The 11,936-nt window shown below is 34.2% G+C and overlaps 1 protein-coding gene across 1 annotated transcript; it reads right to left on the minus strand.

Annotated features, from left to right (window-relative positions):
* On the minus strand, positions 7,629–11,166 carry LOC110266980. The gene is made up of 4 exons (XM_021112092.1): positions 11,154–11,166; positions 8,297–8,589; positions 7,730–7,835; positions 7,629–7,662 (listed from the first exon to the last, which is right to left on the minus strand). The coding sequence occupies exons 1-4, from the start codon at positions 11,164–11,166 to the stop codon at positions 7,643–7,645; spliced, it is 432 nt and encodes a 143-aa protein (XP_020967751.1). The 3' UTR covers positions 7,629–7,642.

Genomic DNA, 11,936 nt, shown 5'->3' on the forward strand with positions numbered 1-11,936 from the left:
CCCCACTGCAACAGCCTCCAAAGACTGCTTGGACTCTATGCTTTGTGTTGGTCGTTCTGTCGCCGATGTTTTCATCACTCATGCCACTGTTATCGCCGCTGCTGCCATTACTCCCTGTGTCGCTGGAGCTCCCTCATTCTTCCCTCCATGTAGTTTGTCCTCCTCCCTCTCCCTATAATTTTTTTTTTGCAATTTATTTTAAAAAATCCTAATGCAGCTTGCTGGTTGGTCACCACCACTACTACTACGTCGTTCATGCTGTCACTACGCCAGAAAAGTCCTCTGTGCCACCACTATCTCCAGGTAACTCATTCACTAGTTAGTTTAGATTAGTTAAACTCCACCCTAATTTATTGTGTATGCCTCTGTTTTTGTTTTATTTTGATTTTGTTCTATTTTTATTGGATTTTAGGGTTTGTTCTAATTTTGTAATTTTTTTATTTATTCTGATTTAGATTTTAGGATTTATTCTGGGTACATTATTTTATTTTAATTTTGAAATTTCTGATTTTTGAATTTATTATTTTTTTATTTCCATTCTAGTTAGTTCTTAATTTTTTCTATTCCTGATATTTGTTCCTGTTTTAATTTGTTCTTGATTCTTGGAGAGTTTTTTAAGTTTTCCATTGTTATCCAATTATTACTTGTTGTTCTTAGTTCTTAATTTTAGTTATACTTTGTCATTGTTAGAGTTCTCTGTTATAATTTTAAAAGATTGTGATGCGTGAGCATCTTAAACCCGTTTTCTAGTTATTTTTATATTGTTTTGAGTTAGATTTTATTTACTTTTACTTAATTTTAGTGTAAAAATCACCTTTGGATGCTACTTTGAGTTTTTATTATATTTTTATAATTTTAGGTGAAATTCGGAGTAGTTTAGAGAAGCCTGGAGCAAGAAAGGAAAATGCTAGCAACACCTTCCCTAGGCGATGAACACCCTCCTAGCTTTTGGCGCCAGCAGGGGGGTACAGGCTAGCAATGTTAGACTTCTCCCCTTGGCGTTCAACGCCCACTCCTGAAGTTGAACGCCAGCAGCAGCCCGTTTAACACCTCCAAGTGGATTCAGCACTTCTTAGTTTTATTTTATTTTCTTTTTATAATTTTTATTTACAAATAATATCTCCCCACTGCAACAGCCTCCAAAGACTGCTTGGACTCTATGCTTTGTGTTGGTCGTTCTGTCGCCGATGTTTTCATCACTCATGCCACTGTTATCGCCGCTGCTGCCATTACTCCCTGTGTCGCTGGAGCTCCCTCATTCTTCCCTCCATGTAGTTTGTCCTCCTCCCTCTCCCTATAATTTTTTTTTTGCAATTTATTTTAAAAAATCCTAATGCAGCTTGCTGGTTGGTCACCACCACTACTACTACGTCGTTCATGCTGTCACTACGCCAGAAAAGTCCTCTGTGCCACCACTATCTCCAGGTAACTCATTCACTAGTTAGTTTAGATTAGTTAAACTCTACCCTAATTTATGGTGTATGCCTCTGTTTTTGTTTTATTTTGATTTTGTTCTATTTTTATTGGATTTTAGGGTTTGTTCTAATTTTGTAATTTTTTTATTTATTCTGATTTAGATTTTAGGATTTATTCTGGGTACATTATTTTATTTTAATTTTGAAAATTCTGATTTTTGAATTTATTATTTTTTTATTTCTATTCTAGTTAGTTCTTAATTTTTTCTATTCCTGATATTTGTTCCTGTTTTAATTTGTTCTTGATTCTTGGAGAGTTTTTTAAGTTTTCCATTGTTATCCAATTATTACTTGTTGTTCTTAGTTCTTAATTTTAGTTATACTTTGTCATTGTTAGAGTTCTCTGTTATAATTTTAAAAGATTGTGATGCGTGAGCATCTTAAACCCGTTTTCTAGTTATTTTTATATTGTTTTGAGTTAGATTTTATTTACTTTTACTTAATTTTAGTGTAAAAATCACCTTTGGATGCTACTTTGAGTTTTTATTATATTTTTATAATTTTAGGTGAAATTCGGAGTAGTTTAGAGAAGCCTGGAGCAAGAAAGGAAAATGCTAGCAACACCTTCCCTAGGCGATGAACGCCCACCTAGCTTTTGGCGCCAGCAGGGGGCATAGGCTAGCAATGTTAGACTTCTCCCCTTGGCGTTCAACGCCCACTCCTGAAGTTGAACGCCAGCAGCAGCCCGTTTAACACCTCTTTAGGCCTCCAAGTGGATTCAGCACTTCTTAGTTTTATTTTATTTTCTTTTTATAATTTTTATTTACAAATAATATCTTTTAGGTTTAGCATTTATTATTAGGATAGTATTTAAAGGAAAATATCAATTAAGTTTAGGATCTTCTTCCTTCCGCACTTTTCAGAACCTTATTTTCTCTGTAAGTTTTGAGCAACTAAAGCTTCTGGTTAAGGCTAGGAGCTCTATTTATTTCTATGGATTAAGATTATTATTCTTCTATTTTAATATATGTTTGATTCAATTCTAAGGTGTTGTTTTCGTTCTTAATCTTATGAAATTGGGTGGAACGGGAGTATGACCCTTTTTCTACATGAGTTCTTGTGATTTTCGGGAAAGTTATCTCGCTTGAACTACAACTTGAGAATACACCTCCTAGACGGCTAATCACACAACCTGATGGGGATAAGCAACATCTATTCAGACGGGATTGGGGTAATTAGGGCCTTTGTGGTGTAAACTATCCTTCTAAACTTCACCCTCCAATCCGAATTGAATGACCACGGAAGTGGCGTTTGATAAAGATTAGAGGGGATTAAATCACCAAGGGATTAAGGTTTAATCACTTACAGTTTGTCATAGAATAATGAATCATTCATTGTTAAAATAGTAAGTAAGAAGTTTTAATCCGGAAAGATAAATATCTCCGAAACCTTAACTGTTTATACCTAATTCAAGTTGCTTTCTTTATTATCTTTATTTATGTGTTTTCAACAAGAATCCCTTTTACTGTTTGCCTGACTAAGTTCAACAGGATAAGCATTGCTTGCTCAGTCCGAGAATCCTTGTGAGATCGACCCTCACTCACCTAAGATATTACTTGAATGACCTAGTGCACTTATCGATTAAGTTATACGAGTTCTAATTTCGCGCACTAGATTGCAAATTGAAATGGTAGTAATGATAGGGGATCAAATAAAAGAAGCTAATGGCACATCTGGTTCCAAAAATATAGCTAAAGAATTGCCCGAAATCAAAATTAGATATGAGAACTGTCGGTAGTTATTACTTTAATTATTAATTAATAATATATTATCATCGGATTTACCGAGAGAATAATCCAACGGTAAAAATAATTGACAGAAATTTTTTTATGGGAATTAGCGGCGGGCAAAAAAATTTGCAAAAAAATAATTATCAGTGAGATTTATACCGTCGAAATTATTCCAATACTAAATCCGACAATAAACATATTACCGGTGGATTTTTTTGGTATATCTAACGGTATTCGACAAATTTCTTGTAGTGTTAAGATAAGAGAAGCACATAATCAAACATATATGAAACCAATAATATGGTATAAGAAATTATAAGGAAGGAAATAAATATTTGATGAGTATGAGAACTAGCTGATGTGAATTTCTTTCAAAATCACGACTTGGCAAGTACATCAAATATGGGAGTGGGTTATCGTTCCCACGAGGATTAACAGATTGAGAACACAAGAGTTAATAGATTATTCTAACTAGATAATTGCAAAGTAGGGTTTTATTAATATCAATTAGCAAAAACAGAAGATTAAATGAAGGCAATTTATAAACTGTTGAAAAAATAGTATGAATGGAATGCTAAGGTTTCGGAGATGTTTAAAACTTCAAAAAAATGCTTTTCACTATCTACCTTGATCATGCAATGATGTATCTTATGGCAAAGCCTAATTAACTAAACTCCAGTCCCTTGGTAATCTGGTTTTGCTTAACTTAACAAATCGTCAATTCCTTGATCAATCAATTATGAAAAGAGATACAGCACACATACGGATTCTTAAGCCATACAATTTTTAAGATTTAAACCTAATTGATTCAATTTCACTTATCAAGCCAAATTCAAAACATTCAGAATTGAGAAAAGAGGTTTTCAAGCTTAATTATATCAAATAGTATTTTTTAAGATGCATATAGAATTCAATTTAAATTTAGTCTATTTTCCAATAAACTTAAACTCTTGTGATGAAGAATGAAAACCAAATTCTTAACAAAACATCAATGTATAAATCAAGAATAGTAAAATAAAAACATTAATCCATGGTAATAAACAGAGCTCCTAATCTTAACAAGAAGAGATTAGTTGCTCAGGATCAAAGAAAACCTAAAATTAAAATTTTAAAATTGCTGGAAGGAGAAGCTCACGTATTTGGCTCCTTTCCTTTTTATATGTTAATCTAAAGCCTAAAATTCAAAATTCAAAACTAAATTAAATTAAAATCAAATCAAATCTAACTAATTAATGTCTTTCTTCTCAAGTTAAGTTTTAGATCCTCTCCTCATAATATTTAATCAGTGTTAGATAACATGGACTTTGTGCCTAATCCCCTCATTCAAGCTTAGAAGCTTAGTGAAGAAAGTTAAGAGGCCCTGAAAGTTAGCTGGCCCATGTGTTGGAAGCATTCGTTGAACGCATGAAGAGGAGGCTAGCTAGTGCGTTAGACGTGCTGGCAGGCATGTTGGACACAAGCTTGGAGCTGAGCCCCTGGAGGGGGATTTAGGTCGCACGTTGAACGTGCTGCTCTTCACGTTGGACATAAGCTTGGATGAAATTTCCTGAGAGCTCCACCATTGGCACGTTGGATGTGCCTCTCCTTAGGTTGAATGTGAGGAACTTCTTTAGAGGCATGTTGGACGTGCTTCTCCTTGGATTAGATGTGAGAGAGCTTCTTTACCTTGGATTGAACGTGAGGCTTGGAGTTGGCTAATGGAAGGGGACTTGAATGGCATGTTAAATGTGCAAGGGTTCATGTTGAACGTGAGTTTAATGACAAGTCTCTGGGAGTGCTTTAAATTAGTACATTGGATGTACCATGAGGCACGTTGGACATAGCAAGGGATTGTCATCTCTGGGAGCTTCTTTTGCACTACAAAAAAAAGGGCCTATGGTCACGGTAACAAAAAAAATCGTGACTATAGCTAGTGAAAAGGGTGACCATAGATCTATGGTCACGGTTTTGGATCTATGGTCACGGTTTTTTTACCTATGGTCACAGTTTCTATGGTCACAGTTACAATTTTCAAATTCTGACACTTTAGGCCACGGTTTTTAACCATGACCATAGGGCAATCTATGGTCATGCATAAAAACCGTGACTATAGCTATATCTAGGGTCACGATTTTGGCCGTGACCATAGCCTCTATGATCACCCTTCCTTAAAACTGTGACTATAGCCTTATCATTGGTCACAGTTTTGGCCGTGACCATAGAGCCTATGGTCACCCCTCCTTAAAACCGTGACCATAGCCATATCTATGGTCACAATTTTGGCCGTGACCATAGCCTCTATGGTCACAGTTTTAGCCGTGACCATAGAGTATGGTCACCCCTCCTCAAAACCGTGACCATCACGGTTTTGGCCGTGTCCATAGAGGCTATGGTCACCCCTCCTTAAAACCGTGACCATTGCCTCTATGGTCACCCTTCCTCAAAACCGTGACTATAGCCATATCTATGGTCACGGTTTTGGCCGTGACCATAGCCTCTATGGTCACCCCTCCTTAAAACCGTGACCATAGCCTTATCTATGGTCATAGTTTTTACCGTCACCATAGCTTATCTATCGTCACCCTATTTTAAAAACTGTGACCATAGCCTACTCTATTTTATGAGATCTATTTTTTTAGAGCATAATCGCATCCCAAATTTATGATAATCACAAAATAAGTCTAAAAATGAGAAATTCAAAAAAATTAGATCATAAAATTTATATTATAAGCTAGATATGTTTTTATTCATTATATGTAATACCGGGTAAAGTCTGTTTATAAAAAATACATAACACATCAAAATATTACATTTAAATAACTAAATTATGTATATATATTGCTATAGAAAATATTTTCTTCATATCATCCCCACTGTGTTCAGCACATCTCTCAATTAGCCTCAAAACAAAATTTAGCATCCCCACTGTGTTCAGCATATCCAATGCTTTCCGATGAGCACTCTGCAGTAATTATTTAGTGTTAACATTGCTAGAAACAAAATCTAAAGCAACATTTTAAATTTAGCTTTTCACCAAAGAAGAGACAGAAGCTACACTTGTTCAAAACCAACTTATTAGTCACAAATGAAATCTGCAAGAAAATGAACCATTTCTTCAAGAAGTGCTATGTAAACAACAATTTTGACAACTATATATAACTATAAAAAAAGTAAATGAGAAGTCTATTTCAAACTTGTTATGCCGTTTCATTAAACATCTTTCAAAATACCTTCAAGCATTCCCTTTGCCCTTGTATTGATGAAAGGATGGTTTCCCCAACCGCAGTAGAATTCTCCAGCTCAAGCCTTGAGTTTCGAACCGATTGCATAGCTTGTGCCCCCTTGTCAAAGATCCTCAAAACTTGGCTGGAATCCCTATTCTACCACATCAAATTAACAAAAATCAAAGCAATCATACATGCATCAAAATCAAGCAAGAACATAAAAACAGTAATAGAGAGAGTCATCAAAACCAGAGCATGATGAAGATTTTGTTGGGAAGGAGCAGCAAAATAGTATGTTAGCAGAGAAAGAAACCAAATTCCAATAGATCCAGATGGACTCAAATTGTCTTTTGGTACTATGCTGTAACAAGACTTGTTATCAATTATGATGATCATAGTCCTAAAGTACAAACATTTTTTATGTTACTTCTTAAAATTTTTGACTCCAGCAAAAGAAGATGGAGAAAGCAAAGACACAACAACGATAGTTTCAACCTCTGAAGAAGGCCGAGACCAAAAGAATTGAAAGCTGAGTTGTAAGAGCTATAATTAAGTTCATTATTAATGTTCAGCTGATGAAGAGATAGATAAACAAAAGAGGTTATTATTGTAAGAGTAAAATTTTTCATTCACAATGCTAAGTTGGAATTAACTCATATTTATAAGTATCTCACGATGTATTATTATGCCTTTGGTGAATCAAAGAAACCGCCATTGCACTAATTTGGGAAAAGAAGATGATTTAATTTGACCAATTACAAAATTAATTGAGCAAAAGAAATGTAAGCATAATTGAACAAACTACTTTTATATAAGGTATGTGAAATATATTTTACCAGGCTATGGCTGAGAGCTTCTCCCACTTCAATACCAGTCTCCTCCCATGTTTCTCTTCTCACAGCTTCCTCCAAGCTTTCTCCTACCTAAATGCAACAAGTGGATACATGCAAATTAAACTTCTACATGTGTGTACAACTGATTAAAACTATAAAAATTAGGAAATGATCCATGCAAACTTAGGCAAATTAAACATAGACTTTTTCCCTCTGAATTGCATCCATTTATTGATTGTAATTACCAACTTAATCAAGAAGAAGAAAAGAAGCAAAAAAAGTTTCATCTAACAACTTAACACAACATGCTAACAATTAAACTCGTATATTACATTAATGCTTACTTTTTAATCTATGAACATTCCTTTTGATGGAGAGTTCTGCACCCCCACCCAATGCCTTTATGAAATCCTCTCTAAACCCTGAACAAATCAAACATGTTACTCATTATTAACATACACACATTCATTGATTTTATTCTTTTTCACCTTGCACAGCATTTGGTTGATCAGGTGTGCAATTGCTTATGTCATCCCTGCAGTTTTGCCAGCTGCCGTGTGGCTCCGCTATGCCCAGTATCAAAATGTTTTTAATCTAAGTCAACATCACACAGATAATGCTGAGATCATTCAAATAAATCTTCCTACTATGATCAGCAATGTAACAGAATAATATAATACTCAAACACTTAGAGATAAAACGACAAATACCTAAAGACTAGAGTTATCAAAATTTAGGATCTGGTTGTTACAGATTATTCCATTAACCATTATATAAAACTATAGATATCACTTTCATAAAATTGACAGCAATAAGAAATTGAATACTAGGTAAAAACAAATCAGATGGTGACTAAATTTCAGATGTTCATTCAGAAAAGGAAGTAACGGCATACCTCATAAGATTGTCTAAATGGGAGCAGGACTTATAAAATTGCATGATCTAGTTATCCACAATACAGAAGAATATATCACTAGCACAAAATATAGTGTGTAAGAGATTCTTTTTTATTATTGTTATTTATATATTTTAAAAGGAAAGTGAAAAACGAATACCTGAAAAATCAAGAAACTAAGAAGTAAGAAGTTCCCCAACGAATACAAGAAGGATGGTGATGTTGGGGGTGGAATTTGCAGCAGAAACCCCCAAAGGAAAAGAGGCGGAATTTGAGGAGTAGCAGTAGCGCTGGTGGCCCTGGCAGCAAGGACGCGACACCGATTCACCTCCAGGGACGGCGAGCTCCACCGGTGGCGATTGGGTGCGGTGGCGGTGACAAAAATCGGCTCCCCTTCTCTCACGCGCTTCACTGGCTTCCGTAAATCTCTCTCAGTGTCACTTTCCCTTTCTCCTCAATTCGCGATTCCAACAACGGTGGTGGTCTCCATAGTTGTGACAACAAGGCGTGACAGTGACGGCGTGAGACAGCGCCCTGATGAGCGGATAATTTATATGCTTTTTGGCATTATTTTTACATAGTTTTCAGTATGATTTAGTTAGTTTTTTAGTATATTTTCATTAGTTTTTAATTAAAAATCACATTTCTAGACTTTACTATGAGTTTGTGTATTTTTCTGTGATTTCAGGTATTTTCTGGCTGAAATTGAGGGACCTGAGCAAAAATCAGATTCAGAGGTTGAAGAAGGACTGCAGATGCTGTTGGATTATGACCTCCCTGCACTCAAAGTGAATTTTCTGGAGCTACAGAACTCCAAATAGTGCGCTTCCAATTGCGTTGGAAGGTAGACATCCAGGGCTTTCCAGGAATATATAATAGTCCATAATTTTCCCAAGTTTAGACGACGCAAATTGGCGTTGAACGCTAGTTCCATGTTGCAGTCTGGCGTTCAGCGCCAGAAACAAGTTGCAAAGTGGAGTTCAACGCCAGAAACACGTTACAAACTGGCGTTCAACTCCAAAAATGACCTCTCCACGTGTAAACTTCATGCTCAGCCCAAGCACACACCAAGTGGGCCCCGGAAGTGGATTTCTTGTGACGCTCATCATCATTCTCACCTATGAACGCGTGCCTGACAAACACTTCCGTTTTACATGCAAACAAGCTAGAATGAATATCTCTTAGATATCTAATACAGAGGACCGAGTCCGAGATATTAGAGTCTTCTTGGTATAAGTTAGAACCCATGGATGGCCATTCCTGAGATCCGGAAAGTCTAAACCTTGTCTGTGGTATTCCGAGTAGGATCCGGGAAGGGATGGCTGTGACGAACTTTAAACTCGCGAGTACTAGGCGTAGTGACAGACGCAAAAGGAGGGTGAATCCTATTCCAGTATGATCGAGAACCTCCAGATGATTAGCCATGCAGTGACAGCGCATCGGACCATTTTCACAGAGAGGATGGGAAGTAGCCATTGACAACGGTGATGCCCTACATACAGCTTGCCATGGAAAGGAGTAGGAAGGATTGGATGAAGACAGTAGGAAAGCAGAGGTTCAGAGGGACGAAAGCATCTCTATACCCTTATCTGAAATTCTCACCAATGAATTACATAAGTACCACTATCCTATTTTATATTTTATTTATTTTCATCTACTATAATTTTTTAATACAATTTAATCCGCCTGACTGAGATTTACAAGGTGACCATAGCTTGCTTCAAGCCGACAATCTCCGTGGGATCGACCCTTACTCACGTAAGGTTTATTACTTGGACGACCTAGTGCACTTGCTGGTTAGTTGTACGAAGTTGTGAAACAGATATAAGATCATGAACGTGCGTATTGAGTTTTTAGCGCCGTTACCAAGGAATGGAATGATCACGATTTTGCACACCAAGTTTTTGGCGCCGTTGCCGGGGAACAATCAATTTCGAACAACAATTTCACAATTGTTTCCAGACCACAATGGTGCCAAGTTTTTAATCCGGCAACAACACCAAGTTTTTGGTGCCGTTGTCGGGGATTGTTCGAGTTTGGACAACTGACGGTTCATCTTGTTGCTCAGATTAGGTAACTTTATTTTAATTTTAACCTTTTTGATTTTATTATTCTTATTTTCGAAAAAAATTAAAAAAATATTTTCTTCTTTTTCGTTTTTCCCAATTAATTCTCGAAAAATACAAAAAAATTTACAAAATCATAAAATCAAAAATATTTTTTTTTTGTTTCTTGTTTGAGTCTTGAGTCAAGTTTTAAGTTTGGTGTCAATTGCATCTTTTTAATTTTCTAAAAATTATTTTCGAAAATTTCATGCATTGCATTCTTCATGATCTTCAAGTTGTTCTTGGCCAGTCTTCTTGTTTGATCTTCATATTTTCTTGTTTTGTGTCTTTTCTTGTTTTTCATATGCATTCTTGAATTCTTAGTGTTTAAAAATTAAAAGTTTTTAAGTTTGGTGTCTGGCATGTTTTCTTTTCTTGAAAATTTTTCAAGAATAAGTTCTTGGTGTTCATCTTGACATTCAAAGTGTTCTTGGTGTTCATCTTGACATTCATAGTGTTCTTGCATGCATCACATGTTTTAATCCAAAATTTTCATGCATTGAGTCAATTTTATGTTTTTCTCTTTCATCATTAAAAATTCAAAAATAAAAAAAAAATATCTTTCCCTTTTTCACTCATAAATTTTCGAAAATTTGAGTTGACTTTTTCAAAACTTTTTGAAATTTAGTTGTTTCTTATGAGTCAAATCAAATTTTCAATTTAAAAATCTTATCTTTTTCAAAATCTTTTTCATATATTAACGATGAACATTAATATATTTGTACGCCAGTCTTTTTCCAAGTCAATTTGTAATTTTTTTTAAATAAAAAATAAAAATATTTGATAATTAAAAAATATTAACTAAAAATAGTTAATTTTTTTTAAAGTAAATTTTGATTTTTTTCTAACATTATCGAATAAAGAAATATGCAGATATTATCGTTATATTAAAAATTTTATTTGGTCGGTTGCCCCGTTTTTCCATAAAAAGAATTAAAAATTTGTAGAATGGCAGTCACATGTCACAATCTATTTCAAATTTTCAATATCTAGAAGTGTTTGGGTATTCTCTTCTTTTTTTGTTTGTTGAGGAATTCGATATTCTCTATTTCACCAACTACTATTGGGAGGATGAGTTACTCTTATTTAATGATAATATCTTATCTTATAAATACATGCATCTTCTCAAAAGTTTTATTTTTTATCATAAAATATAAAGGAAAGATACTACTGTAAAAAATTTATAATTATTGTCATCAGTGATGGACTCAGAAAAATTTAGTTATGAAGGCAAAAAAATAAAAAAAATTAGGTATAGATATATTTTTTATGTTTTTTACAATATTCAATAAATTAAAAACTAATCTATCATAACTTTGAGTTTTATTTAAGAGGGTCAATGAATTATTACACACACGAAATGAAATTCGAACTCCCAACACTTGTTTAAGCAGACGATTAAGCTAATCACTCGACCAACCCAAATTTATTTAGACATATTTAAAATTTTAAATTAGAACTATCTATACATATTGATAAGAATTAGAAACATACACACAATCACTTATTATAGTATTTAAAATAAAAAAAAAAAGATAATTTCATTTAGTATAATATTTAAAATAATAAAAAAAATAATTTATAATGATTTTTTTTATTTTTAACATGACTAAATATTATTTTTCTATATATGTTCTTAAACAATTATTTTACTTTTTATTATCTCATATTTAATTATAAAATCTACTTATTATA

Source organism: Arachis ipaensis, chromosome B09 (genome assembly GCF_000816755.2).
Source record: "Arachis ipaensis cultivar K30076 chromosome B09, Araip1.1, whole genome shotgun sequence".
NCBI classification, from domain to species: domain Eukaryota; kingdom Viridiplantae; phylum Streptophyta; class Magnoliopsida; order Fabales; family Fabaceae; genus Arachis; species Arachis ipaensis.